Source organism: Drosophila virilis, chromosome X (genome assembly GCF_030788295.1).
Source record: "Drosophila virilis strain 15010-1051.87 chromosome X, Dvir_AGI_RSII-ME, whole genome shotgun sequence".
NCBI classification, from domain to species: Eukaryota; Metazoa; Arthropoda; class Insecta; order Diptera; family Drosophilidae; genus Drosophila; species Drosophila virilis.
This window is the reverse complement of record NC_091543.1, coordinates 10194673-10216458: the sequence shown is the minus strand read 5'-3', so window position 1 is coordinate 10216458 and position 21786 is coordinate 10194673. Positions and strand designations below refer to the sequence as shown.

The window sequence follows — 21786 nt, the reverse complement described above, 5'->3', positions numbered from 1 at the left end:
ATATACGAAAGGGGCATGGCCACATCTACGCTTCATAGAACACGCACACACACGCACAGCCATACACTCGAACTTACGGCATATGAAACAATTGCAAATAGGTTACGTAAATAGCACAACGGACCAAAAAAAAAAAACAAAAATGGACAAGCTCTGCATGAAAAGCCAGCCAAGCCGTCTGCAATCCCGCTGCGTCAGTTTCTCACACGCACACATACACACGCACTCACACACACACACACACACACACGGGCGGCTGGCTAGCGGGAGAGGGCGGGCTACAGATCTTGAGTCGCCGTACGGCGAGTGCAATGCCTTAAGCCAAACTTACAAGCTGCACACCCGCTGCCGCTGCCCGCTGCCTCTCTGCACCAACACAATTTTCGTTGGGCCACTTTGTTTTTTTTTTTTTTTTTTTTTTTTTTTTGCGAGCACTGGCAACGCCATGCCAAGAAACTTCACACACAAATCAGTTGCAATCGCGAATTAGCGTCGCACAGACGCGCTTTTTATTTTCTCCCGCTCGAGAGAACACTTTTGTTGCTCCTTTGTGCATTTTGCTTCTCTATTTTCTTTTTTTTTTTGAGTTCGTTCTAAAGCAGAATGGTGCATAAACAGGATAATGAACAGTTGATGGCGCAGCGTGTGGCCGAGCTTCAAAATTTGATTAAAGCGCAGCCGCAGCTACCCCACAATATTTGTACGTAACAGGATATGGGTACTTATACAAGTACATGCTTATGGAAATATAAGCAACAGGTTTTAAATGGGATTTACTAACAAAAACGTATCTGAAGTTCAAGTTCCGAAATCAGTTTAGAAAAAAAGCAACATGTTGCTTGAAAGTAGAATGAAATCCTTTTGGATACTTTGGTCCACTATCAGAAGATCTTGTCTATATGTAAGGGCTGCAATTCCAAAATTATCGATGAATCGTTTAAAGGTTCGAACCGGTTCGGTTCTAGACCAGCCTTGATATATACATAGTCCAAGTTCCGATAAAAGTAACGCTCAGTTCATAAATTATATAAGTTCGTCTGATTAAAATGTGTAAACAGCGACTTTATTTGAGTTCTTAATTATAAACTATTCTTAAATAGTTTCAACCTAAAGGTCACATCTAAGGCTGAATAATTATTGATTATCAATAGAGGAAACAAAGGTGCTAAGTGGAAAATCTGTTTGGGCTAAACTCTAGCCTATATTTATTCATATATTTTCTAGTGCTACGCAAAAACTTAAAGCTCAGCTAAAATCAATAAGGGAAGCAACGATTTTAATGAAGCGCTAAGTGGACAAGCTGCCTAGAATTATGAACAAGAGATTTGGAACGGGTTGCAAGCTAGTTTACCTCCTATCTATTATATTAGGCTTAAGAATGGGTTCAAGTCTAGGCGTGTTGGGGTATTTTGCTTGGGCATTTTTTGAGTCAATAAAAAAGTTTATTATTTAGACATTAAATTTGAAATTTTAGACTTCAGTCGAAACAAGATTTCATGTAATATCAAAGTTTGCCCAAGTACTTTTGTAACCTGGCAGTTCCCAGCAAAGTGTAGCCCATTCTCAGTCAGAGCCAGCGTCTGTTGAAATCTAAGTGCAAATCTAACTAGCCGTAACCCATAATCAAAACATAATCACATTTAGGTATTTGATTGCCAGCATTACGTAAGCTCTATCCAGACGGTATTTGGCAATTAAATTGTGCTTAGATTCGTGCATTAAGTGAGCACTTGACTAAATGGACTAGCACTTTAGTCAGCTATATGTTATATAAAGGGTATAATGGTTTTGTGGAAACGCATGTGCCAGAGGGAAGGGGGAAGCATCTACTCTCTCTCCTATAGCATATTTCCTAGATCCCTGTCATATACTCGTATTTAAAGCCTGAAAATTGCCTCAAGATCGGACTATAAGCGCCGAAGCTTATAAAGTTTGCATTTCTAATGCATTTAGGGCTCAGGACAGGGTATCTTGTAGTCGAGCACGGCCAGCATATTTCCTAGAGCCCTGTCATATACTCATATATTAAGATATAAAGAAATTGCCTCAAGATCGGGCTATAAGCACCGAAGCTTATAAAGCTTGCATTTCTAATGCATTTAGGGCTTAGGGCAGGGTATCTTCTAGTCGAGCACTGCCGACTAGAGCTATCTTGATTTCTTTGTGGGTCAACTAACTTGAATTGCGGCACGAAGCCAGTTGCATAACTCGCTGGCGACCACATTAACCACAACTAAATTGCACCTTTTATTTCTCTGCCTCTCTCCCCCCCCCCCCCCCCCCCCCCCCCCTTCCATTCTATCTGTGTCTTTCAACTGCAACTGCAACTGCATTGCGATATTTATTAGCGTCCACATTGCTGCGGCGATTTCTGCACACGACGCGCGGCGATGTGGCTGCCGCACAGCGTCTGCTGCAGCTCAACTATGCCATGCGCAACAAGCATCCGCAAATTTTCATCGATCGTGATCCAATGGATGCCAGCTGCCAGCAGCTGTTGCAAGTCGCGTAAGTGCATGGACGCTAATCTAGGGATGAGCGCGTGTCGCATTTGCCTGAAAACGACAGCGACACGACACGACAAAAGCCCGAGACAGTTATTTATTCAATTTGCGGAGTTTCGATTCGGTAATCAGGTTCGTCTGCGCTCAGCATATCCTATAGCTGTCGTAGTAAGAATCGTGTTGCTTAGCCACACGAAATTGTAGTTCGTGTCAAGTCGTGTTAGACCGTGCATAGACACGTAAGTTCGTGCTCGCGAGCAGCAGCGAACACGACATGCGCTCATCTCTATGGCACGTCCAACAACTGGTTTTTGCACTTTGCGACAACATCTAATTAAAGCTAATTGTCGTTTCTGGCTGTTGCAGAGATCTGGTGCCGCTGCCAGGCCTGACGCCGGAGAACAACAAGCTGCTATTTTATCGCCTGATTGACCACGATGCGGACAAGGTAAGTGCAAGTCCATTTGAGCCAACTTGATTGTAATTTTCAACTTGCCACTTGCCAATCGGCCAGTTCAATTTTACGGCCGGCATCAAGGTCTTCTTTATGGTCGCCGATTGCCGCTTCGCCACGGAGACCGATGGTCGTTTATCGGACGGAGAGATACCGATCTTCGATATGGCCGGCTATACGCTGCGGCATCTGACAAAGACGGTGCTCAGTTCGCTGCGCGTCTATATGAAGTTCGTACAGGAGGCGCATCCGGTGCGTCTCAAGGAAGTTCATGTGCTCAACTGTCCATCGTATCTGGACAAAGTGCTCACCGTGGTCAAGCCGTTCATCAAGAGCGAGGTCTTCAAGCTCATACATTTTCATCTGCCCAATGCGGATACCCCATACAAGCACTTTCCTCGCGACATGCTGCCCGAGGAGTATGGCGGCAGTGCAGGCAAAATGTCGCACCTAAAGCAGCAGTGGGTGCAGTTGCTCCAACAGCACCGGTAAGCCACAAACAGAACTGTTTTGAACCCAATTGTTTGGAATTCCAATTGTCCGGTGAAAATTCGGAGTCGCAATCTTTTTATACCTTGGACCCAATAAAAATGGCTAAAAAGGAAGCATCTCTGACCCCATAAAATATATATATTCTTGATCCATATCACTAGCCGAGTCGATCTAGCCATGTCCATCTGTCTGTCCATCCGTCCGACTGTCCGGCTGTCAGTCTGTTCGAGCGCAAGGATCTCAGAACCTATAAGAGCTAGAGAATTGAATGGAGGTCCTCATAGTGCCCACCCAGTAAGAGCTTGTTTCCGATAATCGATAAGTAATCGATAAAAATCGATATTGAAATCTTTATTTATTGGGCAAATCTTGTAAACTTTAAGAGCTAGAGTAACCAAACTTGATATCTAGAGTCTAGGATAGTCATATATATATAAAGTTTCTTTAATTTTATAGATAACGCCACCTCCCCGCTACCTCCACTATACGGATCGGTACTACCAAATTCAACAAAAAAGCAAGTAAGAGGTTCTAGTCGGGAGCCCCCGACTAGGGGATACCCTGAACCCTCTTTTTCCAACATCAAATGCATATATATATTCTATTTTAGAAGCTGTATGTCAAGTTTGGGAACTCTATCTCTTATTATTTACCAAAATTGCCTTCTGCCTGTTACATGCATTTGGATTTTGCAGAAATACAATATACCCTTATACCCATCTTTAATGGGTTCAGGGTGTAAATATTCCAAAAAATCATCAAACTATAGAATTTACGAACGAATCGGTTTTTTGTCAACAACATTTTTCAACCCATCGATGATTAATTTCTTTGAATGCCAATTGATGGTAGGGATCCGTACGCATTCGAAAAGGTATAACATTTTAAAATCAGACATTATTCACCCGAGATATTAAAAAAAAATCATCGAAAAAGTTTCGATTTTCGCAAAAAAACGTGGTTATTTGGAACGTCATATCTCCGCGTTTTGGAACGTCATATCTCCGCGCGGAGCTATGTCGTTTTGGAACGTCATATCTCCGCGCGGAGCTATTACCCGAGATATTATGTCGTTTTGGAACGTCATATCTCCACGCGGAGCTATTACCCGAGATATTATGTCATTTTGGAACGTCATATCTCCGCGCGGAGCTATTACCCGAGATATTATGTCGTTTAGGAACGTCATATCTCCGCGCGGAGTTATGTCGTTTTGAAACGTCATATCTCCGCGCGGAGCTATGTCGTTTTGGAACGTCGTATCTCCGCGCGGAGCTATTACCCGAGATATTATGTCGTTTTGGAACGTCATATCTCCGCGCGGAGCTATTACCGAGATATTATGTCGTTTTAGAACGTCATATCTCCGCGCGGAGTTATGTCGTTTTGGAACGTTATATCTCCACGCGAAGCTATTACCCGAGATATTATGTCATTTTGGAACGTCATATCTCCGCGCGGAGCTATTACCCGAGATATGTCGTTTTGGAACGTCATATCTCCGCGGGAGTTATGTCGTTTTGGAACGTCATATCTCCGCGCGGAGCTATTACCCGAGATATTATGTCGTTTTGGAACGTCATATCTCCGCGGGAGTTATGTCGTTTTGGAACGACATATCTCCGCGCGTAGCTATTACCCGAGATATTATGTCGTTTTGAAACGTCATATCTCCGCGGGAGTTATGTCGTTTTGGAACGTCATATCTCCGCGGGAGTTATGTCGTTTTGGAACGTCATATCTCCCCGCGGAACTATTACCCGAGATATTATGTCGTTTTGGAACGTCATATCTCCGCGCGGAGCTATTACCCGAGATATGTCGTTTTGGAACGTCATATCTCCGCGGGAGTTATGTCGTTTTGGAACGTCATATCTCCGCGCGGAGCTATTACCCGAGATATTATGTCGTTTTGGAACGTCATATCTCCGCGGGAGTTATGTCGTTTTGGAACGACATATCTCCGCGCGAAGCTATTACCCGAGATATTATGTCATTTTGGAACGTCATATCTCGACTCGGCTATTGATGCTGATCAAGAATATATATACTTTATGGGGTCGGAGATGCTTCCTTCTTCCTGTTACATACATATTGCATTTTACAATTTTACAATTTTGTTCAAATACAATATACCCTTATACCCATTTTTAATGGGTTCAGGGTATAAAAATCATCAAAAAGGTTGACTTTACGAACGAATCGGTTTTTGGTCAACAACATTTTTCAACCCATCGATGATTAATTTGTTTGAATGCCAATGGATGGTAGGGATCCGTACGCATTCAAAAAGGTATAACATTTTAAAATCAGACATTATTTCCCCGAGATATTAAAAAAAAATCATCGAAAAAGTTTCGATTTTCGCAAAAAAACGTGGTGATTTGGAAGGTCATATCTCCGCGGGGAGTTATGTCGTTTTGGAACGTCATATCTCCCCGCGGAACTATTACCCGAGATATTATGTCGTTTTGGAACGTCATATCTCCGCGCGGAGTTATTTCGTTTTGGAACGTCATATCTCCGCGCGGAACTATTACCCGAGATATTATGTCGTTTTGGAACGTCATATCTTCGCGGGAGTTATGTCGTTTTGGAACGTCATATCTCCGCGCTGAGTTATGTCGTTTTGAAACGTCATATCTCCGCGCGGAGCTATGTCGTTTTGGAACGTCATATCTCCACGCGAAGCTATTACCCGAGATATTATGTCGTTTTGGAACGTCATATCTCCGCGCGGAGCTATGTCGTTTTGGAACGTCATATCTCCACGCGAAGCTATTACCCGAGATATTATGTCGTTTTGGAACGTCATATCTCCGCGCGGAGCTATTACCGAGATATTATGTCGTTTTGGAACGTCATATCTCCGCGCGGATTTATGTCGTTTTGGAACGTCATATCTCCGCGCGGAGCTATTACCGAGATATTATGTCGTTTTGGAACGTCATATCTCCGCGCGGAGTTATGTCGTTTTGAAACGTCATATCTCCGCGCGGAGTTATGTCGTTTTGAAACGTCATATCTCCGCGCGGAGCTATGTCGTTTTGGAACGTCATATCTCCACGCGAAGCTATTACCCGAGATATTATGTCGTTTTGGAACGTCATATCTCCGCGCGGAGCTATGTCGTTTTGGAACGTCATATCTCCACGCGAAGCTATTACCCGAGATATTATGTCGTTTTGGAACGTCATATCTCCGCGCGGAGCTATTACCGAGATATTATGTCGTTTTGGAACGTCATATCTCCGCGCGGAGTTATGTCGTTTTGAAACGTCATATCTCCGCGCGGAGCTATGTCGTTTTGGAACGTCATATCTCCACGCGAAGCTATTACCCGAGATATTATGTCGTTTTGGAACGTCATATCTCCGCGCGGAGCTATGTCGTTTTGGAACGTCATATCTCCACGCGAAGCTATTACCCGAGATATTATGTCGTTTTGGAACGTCATATCTCCGCGCGGAGCTATTACCGAGATATTATGTCGTTTTGGAACGTCATATCTCCGCGGGGGGTTATGTCGTTTTGGAACGTCATATCTCCGCGCGGAGCTATGTCGTTTTGGAACGTCGTATCTCCACGCGGATCTATTACCCGAGATATTATGTCGTTTTGGAACGTCATATCTCCGCGGGAGTTATGTCGTTTTGGAACGTCATATCTCCCCGCGGAACTATTACTCGAGATATTATGTCGTTTTGGAACGTCATATCTCCGCGCGGAGCTATTACCCGAGATATTATTTCGTTTTGGAACGTCATATCTCCGCGCGGAGTTATGTCGTTTTGAAACGTCATATCTCCGCGCGGATTTATGTCGTTTTGGAACGTCATATCTCCGCGGGGGGTTATGTCGTTTTGGAACGTCATATCTCCCCGCGGAGCTATTACCCGAGATATTATGTCGTTTAGGAACGTCATATCTCCGCGCGGAGTTTTGTCGTTTTGAAACGTCATATCTCCGCGCGGAGCTATGTCGTTTTGGAACGTCGTATCTCCACGCGGATCTATTACCCGAGATATTATGTCGTTTTGGAACGTCGTATCTCCACGCGAAGCTATTACCCGAGATATTATGTCGTTTTGGAACGTCATATCTCCGCGGGAGTTATGTCGTTTTGGAACGTCATATCTCCCCGCGGAACTATTACTCGAGATATTATGTCGTTTTGGAACGTCATATCTCCGCGCGGAGCTATTACCCGAGATATTATGTCGTTTTGGAACGTCATATCTCCGCGCGGAGCTATTACCGAGATATTATGTCGTTTTGGAACGTCATATCTCCGCGCGGAGCTATTACCGAGATATTATGTCGTTTTGGAACGTCATATCTCTGCGGGAGTTATGTCGTTTTGGAACGTCATATCTCCGCGCGGATTTATGTCGTTTTGGAACGTCATATCTCCGCGCAGATTTATGTCGTTTTGGAACGTCATATCTCCGCGGGGAGTTATGTCGTTTTGGAACGTCATATCTCCGCGCGGATTTATGTCGTTTTGAAACGTCATATCTCCGCGCGGAGCTATGTCGTTTTGGAACGTCATATCTCCGCGGGAGTTATGTCGTTTTGGAACGTCATATCTCCACGCGGAGCTATGTCGTTTTGGAACGTCATATCTCCGCGCGGAGCTATGTCGTTTTGGAACGTCATATCTCCGCGCGGAGCTATGTCGTTTTGGAACGTCATATCTCCGCGCGGAGCTATGTCGTTTTGGAACGTCATATCTCCGCGGGAGTTATGTCGTTTTGGAACGTCATATCTCCACGCGGAGCTATGTCGTTTTGGAACGTCATATCTCCGCGCGGAGCTATGTCGTTTTGGAACGTCATATCTCCGCGCGGAGCTGTTACCCGAGATATTATGTCTTTTTGGAACGTCATATCTCCGCGCGGATTTATGTCGTTTTGGAACGTCATATCTCCGCTGGAGTTATGTCGTTTTGGAACGTCATATCTCCACGCGGAGCTGTTACCCGAGATATTATGTCGTTTTGGAACGTCATATCTCCGCGGGAGTTATGTCGTTTTGGAACGTCATATCTCCGCGGGGAGCTGTTACCCGAGATATTATGTCGTTTTGGAACGTCATATCTCCGCGCGGAGCTGTTACCCGAGATATTATGTCTTTTTGGAACGTCATATCTCCGCGCGGATTTATGTCGTTTTGGAACGTCATATCTCCGCGGGGAGTTATGTCGTTTTGGAACGTCATATCTCCACGCGGAGCTGTTACCCGAGTTATTATGTCGTTTTGAAACGTCATATCTCCGCGCGGAGCTTTGTCGTTTTGGAACGTCATATCTCCACGCGGAGCTATTACCCGAGATATTATGTCGTTTTGGAACGTCATATCTCCGCGGGAGTTATGTCGTTTTGGAACGTCATATCTCCACGGGAGTTATGTCGTTTTGGAACGTCATATCTCCACGGGAGTTATGTCGTTTTGGAACGTCATATCTCCCCGCGGAGCTATTACCCGAGATATTATGTCGTTTTGGAACGTCATATCTCCGCGCGGAGCTGTTACCCGAGATATTATGTCGTTTTGGAACGTCATATCTCCCCGCGGAGCTATTACCCGAGATATTATGTCGTTTTGGAAGGTCATATCTCCGCGGGGAGTTATGTCGTTTTGAAACGTCATATCTCCGCGCGGAGTTCCGTCGTTTTGGAAGGTCATATCTCCGCGCGGAGCTATGTCGTTTTGGAACGTCATATCTCCGCGGGAGTTATGTCGTTTTGGAACGTCATATCTCCGCGCGGAGCTATGTCGTTTTAGAAGCTCATATCTCCGCGCGGAGTTATGTCGTTTTGGAACGTCATATCTCCGCGCGGAGCTGTTACCCGAGATATTATGTCGTTTTGGAACGTCATATCTCCCCGCGGAGCTATTACCCGAGATATTATGTCGTTTTGGAAGGTCATATCTCCGCGGGGAGTTATGTCGTTTTGAAACGTCATATCTCCGCGCGGAGTTCCGTCGTTTTGGAAGGTCATATCTCCGCGGGAGTTATGTCGTTTTGGAACGTCAAATCTCCGCGGGAGTTATGTCGTTTTGGAACGTCATATCTCCGCGGGGAGCTGTTACCCGAGATATTATGTCGTTTTGGAACGTCATATCTCCGCGCGGAGCTGTTACCCGAGATATTATGTCTTTTTGGAACGTCATATCTCCGCGGGAGTTATGTCGTTTTGGAACGTCATATCTCCGCGCGGATTTATGTCGTTTTGGAACGTCATTTCTCCGCGCAGAGCTGTTACCCGAGATATTATTTCGTTTTGGAACGTCATATCTCCGCGCGGAGTTATGTCGTTTTGGAACGTCATATCTCCACGGGAGTTATGTCGTTTTGGAACGTCATATCTCCCCGCGGAGCTATTACCCGAGATATTATGTCGTTTTGGAAGGTCATATCTCCGCGGGGAGTTATGTCGTTTTGAAACGTCATATCTCCGCGCGGAGTTCCGTCGTTTTGGAAGGTCATATCTCCGCGCGGAGTTATGTCGTTTTGGAACGTCATATCTCCGCGCGGAGCTATGTCGTTTTGGAAGCTCATATCTCCGCGGGGAGTTATGTCGTTTTGGAACGTCATTTCTCCGCGCGGAGCTATTACCCGAGATATTATGTCGTTTTGGAACGTCATATCTCCGCGGGAGTTATGTCGTTTTGGAACGTCATATCTCCGCGGGAGTTATGTCGTTTTGGAACGTCATATCTCCCCGCGGAGCTATTACCCGAGATATTATGTCGTTTTGGAACGTCATATCTCCACGCGGAGCTGTTACGTTTCGATTTTCGCACCGACCTCGTGATGTAACCCCTTGCCATTTTGTCGATTTGGGTCAAAATTTTGAATTAAGCACTTATGATAAAAAAAGGAACTTAAATAGTGTAATAGGATAAGAGCATCATTGGTAACCCTAGCCAGGGTATTATAGTGTCACTATCTATGTTAATTATAACAGTACGATAAGTAAATATCGATAAAGAAAAGCGGCTGCAGAGAAGAAGTGGAAGGCAGTCTCTCTACAGTACTAGCAGTAAGAAGACGTGTTGTTAAAAATAAAAAGGCAACCCGAACATAAGTTAAATCAACGAAGAAAATCATACTATTACAATATCAGAAGTGGGATTGACTCAGAAAAAAAAAAAAAAAAAACACAACAAAATGGAAAATATAAATATAAATGACGTGTCAATAGCGACATTGAAAAGTTGGTTGGCATTACTAAATTTGCCAACAGAGGGTACCAAAACTGAGCTGATGGCGAGATTAAATAAGGTACCAGTGGATATCCGAGACGATGCTGCAAAGGAACTTGAAGTTCAACGTAACAAGGAACAGACAATTGAGGCTCAAAATGAGTTGCAAAACATAATGCAACAACAGCGTGACGAAATAGCAAATGGCGCCGAGATGCTGAAATTGATGCGTCTCGAAATTGAAGCGTCTCGAAAATTCCTAGAAGAATTTCAAGTAACGGTGAACCGCAACTCGCACATCGGCGGGAGCGACGGGGGAGAGCAAGAAAGTGAAGTCGGCGATTTATTGCAGCTAGAGGATGGTCACACTGAAGAAAGACCACGGTCGACGGATGGCAACGCTGGTGCAGCTGATTACACTGGAACGGATGGCAACGCTGGTGCAGCTGATCACGCTGGTGCAGCGGGCAACGCTGGGGCAGCTGGAAGGATCGACGAAAGTGGCAACGCTGTCGGAGGCAACTTAAATAATTGCATCCAAACTGGAGCGATGATGTTAGCCAAGGAAATTTTATTAGAATTTACTGGAGAAAGTGAGGTGCGTAAATGGGTAATGCAATTCTTCAATGTGGCCAAGATCTACAGACTAAATGATATGCAACAGCACTTGCTTTGTATAAGCAAATTGAAAGGCGGTGCTTTGAAGTGGTTGCATGCAGACCCTATGCGCATCATTGCTCCGATTGACGAGATGCTAAATCAATTGGTTTTGGCCTTCGGGGGAGGATTTTCGAAGTCGGAACTACGACAGAAGTTCGAGGATCGGGTTTGGAAACCAGATGAGGTGTTCGCCACATATTTTAGCGAAAAAAGCATATTGGCACAGGACATCAACATTGATGTAGAGGAGTTAATGGAGGGTATTATTCGAGGCATACCTTGCGAAAACTTGCGCACTCAAGCTAGTATGCATTGCTTTACCAATCCGGCTCAAATTTTACGTGCGTTTGCAGCTATAAAGTTGCCAATTAAACGGGTACGAAACCATGTAGTGAAACAAACTGCACAGGAAGCACAGGCGGACAAACAACAACGTTGCTACAATTGCAATGTTAAGGGCCATTGGGCCAAAGATTGTTTAAAGCCCAAACGGGAGGCAGGATCTTGCTATGCGTGCGGCTCAAAGGATCATTTAATAGCAGGATGTCCAAATAAAAAGTATGATATGGAAAACAAATATGTAAGATACTTAAGAATTCATTTTAGTAACTCATTTAACAAATCAATAATTGCAGAATGCCTTATAGACTCTGGCAGCCCTATTTCATTTTTAAAGGAAAAGTTTGTGCCATTAAAAGTAAAGCGTATGCCAGATGCAAATTCGTATGTAGGTTTAAATGAAAGTAAATTGAAAAATTTTGGAAAAATTTTATGTTTTATGAAGAAAAAGTTAATAAATGTTTATTTTAATGTTATAATTGTGGCAAATGAGTCTATGAGGTATGACGCTGTGCTTGGTAGAGATTTTATGGATTCTTTTGGTTTAAATATTGATTTAAGAACATTAAAAATTGTGAACGGGCATAAAGTTGATCACCAGAATAATGGTAAAAATGATATCATAGCTACAAGCTACAAAGAAAAACAAAAAAAAGTGGACGATGAAGATATCAAACACGAGCAAAATGAAACTATATTGTTAAATGATAAAATCGTTAATAAGGAAATAGTCAGTAATGAAACTGGTAGTGATGAATTAGTTAGTGAGAAAATTGGTAGTCCGGAAACGCTTGGTGATAAAGTTGGTAGTGATGAGATAGTTAGAAATAAAATAATTAGTGGTGAAATAGTTAGAAATGAAGTGATTGGGATCGAAACTGTTAGTGATGAGATAGTTAGTTATGGAGAGCTTAAGCTCGAACCTGATAGTGAAGAAGTTGTTAGTGATGAAATTATCTATAATCAAACCGGGATTGAAAAAGTGATTATAGAAGATATAGGAAACAGTGCAGTTAAAATTAATAATCATGTTAATGAAGCGCCAGTGAATAGCGAAATCATGGGAGTGTTAGAAGAGAATTTTGAGAAGGATATCTTAACAATAAGTTGGGAAGATTCTAACAAAAGAGAAAATATATATATTTTAAGTGAAGATATTGATTACAGCACAAAGTGTGAATTTGAAAATTTATTTGAAAATACTTATGTAAAAGCGAAAAGGCCAAATCAGCCAAAATTAAGACATGAGTTAAGCATAAGATTAGAAAACGACAAAGTATTTAATTGTACACCTAGGCGGTTATCTTATATGGAAAAAGAAAAGTTGCAAGAATTATTAGACGACTATTTAAAAGATGGAATCATTAGGCCAAGTTGTTCAGAGTATGCATCACCTATAGTACTAGTGAAGAAAAAAACTGGAGACATGAGGTTATGTATTGATTTTAGAAGACTGAACAAAATTATATGTAGAGACAACTACCCGCTACCATTGATCGACGATTTATTAGACAGACTATGCGGAAAAACAGTATTTTCAAAGTTGGATCTAAAAAACGGGTATTTTCATGTTTTTGTTAATGAGCAATCTATTAAATACACTTCATTTGTTACCCCTTTAGGACAATATGAATTTCTTAGGATGCCCATGGGTTTAAAAACTGCGCCACATGTATTTCAAAGATTTGTTAATAACATATTTTGTGATATGATAAAAGATAATAAGGTAATTGTTTACATGGATGATATTATGATAGCAAGTACAAACATAAAGGAACACATGGAGACCTTAAAGGAAGTGTTTATAAGACTGGTGCAAAACAAATTAGAGTTGAAATTAGATAAGTGTGAATTTTTTAAAAGCAGCGTTAAATATTTAGGATTTGTGGTGGATAGTAAAGGCGTTAGGGCTGATGAAAAAGGGTTAGAAGCGGTTAAATCCTTTCCAATACCAAACAAAATTCAGGGAGTACAAAGTTTCCTAGGGTTATGCTCCTACTTCAGGAGGTTCATTTTAAACTTTTCTATATTAGCTAAACCCTTATATGATTTATTGAAAAAAGATAAGAAATTCAAGTTTGGAGAAGAGGAGTTTAAGTGTTTTAATATGTTAAAAGATAAATTGTTAGAGGCGCCAGTACTATCAATATATAATTACAAAGAAGAAATAGAACTACATTGTGATGCCAGCGCAGTGGGATTTGGGGCTGTTTTATTTCAAAAAAAAGAAGATAGGAAATTACACCCGATTTTTTATTTTTCTAAAAGAACAACCGAAGTAGAGTCTAAATATCATAGTTTTGAGTTAGAAACGCTAGCCATCATTTACGCATTACGCAGATTTCGTATATATCTGCAGGGAAAACGATTTAAAATAATGACAGATTGCAACTCTTTAACTTTAACGCTTAACAAAATAGATTTAAATCCGAGAATTGCTAGATGGGCGTTAGAACTACAAAATTACGATTTTGAGTTAGTGCATAGATCGGGCAAGCAAATGCAACATGTGGATGCGTTAAGCAGATGTTATGAGGACATTTTAGTTATTGAATCCAATAGTTTTGAGGACAATTTAGTTATTTGCCAAAGCAAAGATGACAAACTGGTAGATATTAGAAAGATGTTAGAAAAAGAAGAGCACAAGCTATTCGAAATGAGAAATGGGGTCATTTACAGAAAAACAAATGATGGCAGATTAGTTTTTTATGTACCAAAGGATATGGAAGAACATGTACTTTACAAATATCATGATGAGTTGGGACATGCTGGGAGAGATAAGATGATCGATGCCATTGGAAAGAGTTACTGGTTCCCATATATTAAGGAAAAAGCAATAAAGCATATAGGGAATTGTTTAAAATGCATTGCCTTCGCCCCCAAGACGGGTAAGAGTGAAGGACTATTACATAGCATACCGAAAGGAAACAAACCGTGGGAGATGATCCATATAGACCATTATGGACCAATTAATGCAGGAAGGGCTAATAAATATATATTGGCGGTGGTTGACGGATTTTCAAAATTTGTTAGACTATATACAGCAAAGACAACAAGTACGAAAGAAGCGATTAAGGCATTAAAAGATTATTTCAGAGCGTATAGTAGACCTAAGTTCATTGTATCGGACAGAGGGAGTTGTTTTACTGCAAAAGAGTTTGATGAATTTTTAAAAAATGAGGGAGTAACGCATATTAAAATAGCAACGGGTTGTCCGCAAGCAAATGGTCAGGTGGAAAGGTTGAATAGAGACTTGGGTCCGATGATGGCAAAAATGGCGGAGCCAGAAAATGGTTTACATTGGGATGTTATTATAGAAAATGTTGAATATGCAATAAACAACACACAACACAAAAGCATAAAGAAATTTCCAAGCGAAATGTTATTCGGATTACAACAGAAAGGAAAAGTTGTTGATGAATTAAAAGAAAAATTAGAAGAGTTTACACAGGTGAACACGTGTGATAAAAGAAATTTAGAAAATATAAGAAAGAGTGGAGAAATATATCAAAAAGAAGCTCAAATCAGAAATGAAGAGCGGATTAATAAAAAGAAGAAAGTATCAGTAGAATATAAAATAGGTGACTATGTCATGGTAAAAAATTTTGATAGCACACCAGGAGTTTCAAAAAAGTTAATACCAAGATATAAAGGGCCTTATAGTATAGAAAAGATTTTAAAAAATGATAGATACTTGTTAAAGGATGTAGAAGGCTTTCAATTATCTCGCAACCCGTACGTTGGTATCTGGAATAGCCAAAACTTTAAGCATTGGATGCGAAAATAGGCAATAAGCATTAGTTATAAAGATAGATACACATATAAAAGACAGAGATCGGGAGCTCTCTTTGTCAGGATGGCCGAGTTGTAATAGGATAAGAGCATCATTGGTAACCCTAGCCAGGGTATTATAGTGTCACTATCTATGTTAATTATAACAGTACGATAAGTAAATATCGATAAAGAAAAGCGGCTGCAGAGAAGAAGTGGAAGGCAGTCTCTCTACAGTACTAGCAGTAAGAAGACGTGTTGTTAAAAATAAAAAGGCAACCCGAACATAAGTTAAATCAACGAAGAAAATCATACTATTACAATAGCATTACAGAAAACCTTATTATATTTATACGGATAAATGTATTCTATTTAAATTGCTTTCTTTTTTTTAGTGAATATTTAATGGATGCCGACAACTGGCAGCTCAGCAAGTGCAAAAAGGGCGCAACAAGCAGCAACAGCAGCAGCTGCAACACGTTGACGCACAGCCTCAAAACGCTGGAAATTGATTAGTTTTAGCCGTATTCATACCTTATTTACCTGTACAATATATATATCTATATATCGACATTTATACCACAGCTGGGCTTGGATTTAGTTCATAATTGTTCTCTAATAAAAATGCACACAACATGCCAACATATCTATATCTATATCTATATCTATATCTATATCTATATCTATATCTATATCTATATCTATATCTATATCTATATCTATATCTATATCTATATCTATATCTATATCTATATCTATATCTATATCTATATCTATATCTATATCTATATCTATATCTATATCTATATCTATATCTATATCTATATCTATATCTATATCTATATCTATATCTATATCTATATCTATATCTATATCTATATCTATATCTATATCTATATCTATATCTATATCTATATCTATATCTATATCTATATCTATATCTATATCTATATCTATATCTATATCTATATCATATCTATCTATATCTATATCTATATCTATCTATATCTATATCTATATCTATATCTATATCTATATCTATATCTATCTATATCTATATCTATATCTATATCTATATCTATATCTATATCTATATCTATATCTGTATTTGTATGTGAAGTGCAAGTGAATAAGGAAAACATTTGGCACGGACAAAACCGCTTAACGCTTAAGCCAATAATATAATCCAATGTGTTAACAGAATAAGGAAATACAACATCGTAGGGTATTCAGTTCAAATTCGAGCAGCTTTACAATTGCACACATACGCGCACACACACACACACATAGATTTACATCTTGATAGATCAGCCCCAGGGTGAGGTGCTGACTTTTCATTCGCAGCGATTAGATGCATATTCAGCTCATCAGTCGGCTCGGTCGGCGGTTGGGACAAAATGCTCTGGTTGGCATTACTGCTGGTTGGCATACCCTGCCTGCTGCTGTGGGATTACATGCGCCGGAAGAGGCGCAACGATATGCTGCATTATATGCCGGGGCCGGCGACATTGCCGTTTCTAGGGAATGTGCTCCTCTATCGCGGCATCGACGGCGAACGTGAGTGCCTGACGAATCCATTCGTGCTGCGGCTGGAACAGTCGATTGCGTGTACCGTTTACCGTTTGCAGGCATATGGTCGCATGTACCGCATCTGGGCGCTCTATCAGCTGGCCATCTTCTCCACCGATCCGCGTGATGTGCAGTTCGTCTTGAGCAGTCCACAGTTAATCACAAAGAACAATTTGTACAATCTGCTGCGGCCCTGGTTGGGCACCGGCCTCCTGATGAGCACTGGCAGCAAATGGCGTGCTCGACGCAAAATCATTACGCCCACCTTCCATTTCAAGATACTCGAGCGGTTCGTGGACATCTTCGATCAGCAGAGCACCATATTGGTGCTGCAGCTGCAGCAGCATGCCGATGGCCGAACTCCGCTCAACATATTCCCCTTCATTTTTCTAGCCGCACTCGATATTATAGCAGGTGAGCTAATCATAATGATATGGCAAAAGGTGTGTTTGCTGCCTGTATTGGAAAAAGGAACCTTTTAACAATAGTCTTCAGAGAGAATCAAGAATATATATCTATACCTTATAGGGTCTGAGGTGTCTTCTTCTATGCATTTGAACGTTAATTACGTTTATAAACAAAGCTAAGTTCCTCGAAATTGCCTTGAGCATCAATCAATCAATCAATCAATCAGTCTGCCAGTCAGTCAGGCACATCTTTTTATAAATATCTACTCTTGGCTAATGATTCCATTGAGTCCATCCTTAGAAACCGCCATGGGCACCAAAGTAAATGCACAGAGGGATCCGCACTTGCCATATGTGCAGGATGTATATGAGTGAGTATTCCGGAGGATGCAGTGCCCCGCAATTGGAGTCCACCTACTTGTTGCATCTCTTAGGTTAACGAGCATCATGACAGACCGGTTTATAAAGCCATGGCAGCGCAATGAATGGATATTTCGTTTGTTGAAGCCAACGCTGGCCAAGAAGCAGGATGCGCTGATCAGAATAATGCACGAGTTTACCGAGTGCATCATTAAGCAGCGACGCGAGGCGCTCGTCCAAAAGCAGCAGCAGCAGCAGCAGCTAAAGAGTGGCGATGAGGGCGACGTTCCGGGTCAAAGGCGTCGCTTGGCGCTGCTGGATGTGCTGCTGCAGGCCATCGCGTTGAATGGCGCGCCGCTGAGCGATGAAGAGATACGTGAAGAGGTGGACACGTTCATGTTCGAGGGCCATGACACAACCACAAGCGGCATATCCTTCTGTCTCTACGAGATCTCACGCCATGCGGCCGTGCAGCAGCGCCTGATCGATGAGATTGACAAGGTGTTCGGCGGCGACAGGCAACGCGCGTTGACGCTGCGCGATCTAAACGACCTCAAGTATTTGGAGTGTGTAATCAAGGAGGCGTTGCGTCTGTATCCATCCGTGCCCATCATAGCGCGCACCTTTAGCGAGGATGTGCAGATACGTGAGTGATGTCATCAAAGGCTAACAAATATTTGATATATATACTTAATCTTGGCAGGCGGCAAACGCATTCCCGCCGGCACCGATTTCTTTGTGGGCATCTTTGCGCTGCTAAGGGATGCACGCGAATTCCAGGCGCCCAATGAATTTCGGCCCGAGCGCTTTGCCAGCGACGTGGACACGACACAAACGTCGCCACATCGGCTGCATCCATATGCCCATGTGCCTTCTCGGCGAAGTTCGCCATGCTCGAGATGAAGTGCACCATTTGCAGGCTGCTGCAGCGTTTCCAGCTGCTGCCGTTGGGCCCACAGCCGCGGCCCATGCTCAGTCTTGTCCTGCGCTCCGTAAATGGCGTGCATCTGGGCCTGCGTCCATGCCTGGATAAATAGTGAAGCATCATTAGTCTAACACGTGCATGCAGTTAATTGGCCAGCTGTTGCGTGCAAACAAATAACAAATATCAATAAATCTAAACGCGCCGCTTTGTGTGTTTTCCGCATCAGCTGGCGAGCCAAACATCTGTTATTGTTGCTGTCTCACTTTGTTGCTATCTCCGTCTGTTTTGTTCTCTATGTTAATATACCCTGGCTGCTTTCATTAAATGGGGTGTTATGATTTTGTAACATTTTAATATTATATGTTTTAGTTTTTTCGGCTCTTATCAAATTTGCCAAAATTGAAATCAGAAGTCAGCTTAGCAGTGTGACCATATATATATATATTAAGTACACATATCGCCTATCGATTACAATATCGTGCAAATATATCGTCGTGCCAATATATCGCTGCAGTGCTTAACCTTTATGCTAATCAACGCATTTGAACTCAATTAAATTACACTTTTGTGTATGCATACAAGTTCCAATTTTGATATCGTTGTTATATAGTAAGCTTAAGCAAGGCTAACACACTTGAGTTGTGTTCGAATCCATTGATTGCAATTATCTATTACAGGGTGTCACAGAGTCGACTATTAGAGAAGCCTTGTCGTCGTTGTTATAAAACAGTTTGCACATATACATATTTCGTGGATAGTTATAGTTACATTGAGTACAAATTACTGCATATCTATTTGCCAAACATGTATACAATTATTGTATTTTCATTTAACATGGATTCTATAATATGGTAAGTGCGCGCTTTTTGAATAAGCTCTGCTCCGTTCAATTGAAGCGCTTTTAATTACGCTTGAAAAAATTCAATAAAACATTTGTACAATTTGAGAATGCGGAAAGGCGAAAACATTCTATGTAGATATATAGAAATATCTTCAGGTCTCATAGAACAATTTATATGCAATGCTTAACAAATCAAGTCGCGACGTAGTGTTGGAAAACAGCAAAATATTGAATATGTTTGACAACAACAGAAATGAACTTAAAACATTAGGAATAGGCGAACTGCTTTGATTCTACGATAAATGTATGTGTGCATAAGCAAACCAAGTAGACAGAGTCGAGCAAATTATACAAATCTATTCAATTTGGTTTTGGTAAATCCTTTATGCTTCACAGAGTATACAAGGATGCTGCTCATATTGTTGGTGATTGCTTTGCTAGTTTTTTTGCTGCGCTTTCTGTTGCAACTGTTTTGGACGGAGCGCCGGCACCGCCAACAGCTGGAGGCCGTGGCGCCCAATGTATCCCAGGTGCCGCTCATTGGCACGCTCTGGCAGATGCGCGACTTTCAGCCGGATAGTGAGTAGCTGGCTGATGGCTGATCCAATACCCAACTGGCTGGGCTAACATACGTGTAGTTGTTTAATTGCAGATTTACACGAGAAGTTTGCGGCATATGTGAAGCGTTACGGGCGCAGCTTTGTGGCCACCACATGCGGTCGCATGGTGCTGGTAACCGCCGAGCCGAGGCATGCGGATGCGCTGCTCCTGAGCAAACAGCAGCTGCGAAAGAGCGTCGTTTATGGCGCACTCGGCGGCTGGCTGGGCAACGGTTTGCTGCTCAGTCGCGGCGATCGCTGGCATGCCATGCGCAAGATCATAACGCCCACATTTCACTTTAGCATACTGGAGCAGTACATCGAGGTGTTCGATAGGCAGTGCAACGTGCTGGTGGACAGACTGCAGCCGCTGGCCGCGAACAGCAATCGGCCGCAGGCGTTCAATATCTATCCGTATATGTGCCTGGCTGCGCTGGACATCATCAGCGAGGCGGCGATGGGCGTCAGTGTCGATGCGCAGCGGAATGTGGATGCGCCGGTTGTGCAGGCTGTCAAAGAGTACAAATTAGTTGACCGCTGGCCAAGCAATTTGCCTAACATTTGTTCATCTTCTTGCCTGTTTGCAGCGTGACCAACATACTGGCGACACGTTTCATGCGACCGCATCTGTTGCCGCCGCTGCTGTTTCGCTTGCTCTGGCCCAGTGGCCATCGCAAACAGTGGGACGGTGTCAAGTGCCTGCACAGCTTCACCGACGACATCATCAGGCGGCGGCGTCAGCTGTTGCTGCACGAGCAGCAGCTGGGCAAACGGTCTGCCCTATTGGATACATTGCTGCAGGCACGCCTCGAGGGCGCACCGCTGACAGACGCACAGATACGCGATGAGGTGAGCACGTTCATCTTTGCCGGTCACGATACGACCACGTCGGCCGCCTCCTTCTGTCTGTTTCTGTTGTCGCGCCATGCGTCCGTGCAGCGACGTTTGTTCGAGGAGCTGCATGCCCACTATGGGCCCGCTGTGGATCGTCCGGTCATCTATGGCGACTTTGCGGATCTGCCCTATTTGCACTGCGTGATCAAGGAGTCGCTGCGTCTGTATCCGCCCATACCGGCCGTGGGTCGTTGCCTGGAAAGCGATTTGATGTTGGGTAAGTGTGCAATACATTGCATTGCGACTGGCTTACTAATTACGACACACACTCAGCAGATGGGGCACACCTGGTGCCTGCGGGCACCAATGTCATCGTGCTACTGTGGCAGCTGCTGCACGACGAGCAGCTGTACGAGGATCCGTTGCGCTTCTGGCCGGAGCGGCATTTGGACAGCCATAAAACGGCCGAGGCTGGCGCCGCCAGAGCCTGCTCCAGCTATATACCCTTCAGCGCTGGTCCGCGCAATTGCATTGGGCAGCGCTTTGCGCTGCTGGAGCTGAAGACAATTGTCATCAAGATGTTGCGGCATTTCGAGCTGCTGCCGCTTGGTGTCGATGTGAAGCCTTCGATTAAAATTGTGCTGCGCTCCGCCACGGGCGTTAATTTGGGCTTAAAGAAGCGTTCGTATGCGAATTGAATGCGATTTAGTTGTTGCGTGGCGTCAATAATAAATATGTACATATCTTTGGGTTTGCTTCAAAATACAATAAATTTATCGGTCATCGATAGCTCATCGATTTGTTAGTGCATCAGTGCAA

At 42.8% G+C, this 21786-nt stretch overlaps 2 protein-coding genes across 9 annotated transcripts; both read left to right on the top strand.

Moving 5' to 3' along the window:
• The first annotated feature begins 464 nt into the window (after positions 1 to 464).
• On the top strand, positions 465 to 16078 carry LOC6633368 (alpha-tocopherol transfer protein). 8 transcript variants are annotated; one of them, XM_002057136.4, is made up of 5 exons: positions 465 to 700; positions 2349 to 2508; positions 2871 to 2952; positions 3019 to 3446; positions 15828 to 16078. In XM_002057136.4, the coding sequence occupies exons 1-5, from the start codon at positions 604 to 606 to the stop codon at positions 15946 to 15948; spliced, it is 888 nt and encodes a 295-aa protein (XP_002057172.1). In that variant the 5' UTR covers positions 465 to 603; the 3' UTR covers positions 15949 to 16078. The 8 variants fall into 8 exon arrangements, with proteins under 8 accessions (XP_002057172.1, XP_015025460.1, XP_070067399.1 ...); XM_015169974.3 differs by lacking the exon at positions 15828 to 16078 and adding an exon at positions 3907 to 3925; XM_070211297.1 differs by lacking the exons at positions 465 to 700; positions 2349 to 2508; positions 2871 to 2952; positions 3019 to 3446 and adding exons at positions 10339 to 11260; positions 11327 to 11880.
• Positions 16079 to 16536: 458 nt separating this feature from the next.
• LOC6633367 (uncharacterized) lies at positions 16537 to 21785 on the top strand. Its single transcript, XM_032440754.2, is given in 10 exon segments — positions 16537 to 17415; positions 17710 to 17779; positions 17843 to 18414; positions 18472 to 18639; positions 18642 to 18804; positions 19276 to 19291; positions 19866 to 20113; positions 20173 to 20652; positions 20721 to 21244; positions 21301 to 21785. Coding segments are annotated over 10 exon segments (3192 nt in total). The 5' UTR covers positions 16537 to 16829; the 3' UTR covers positions 21666 to 21785.
• The last annotated feature ends 1 nt before the right edge of the window (position 21786 follows it).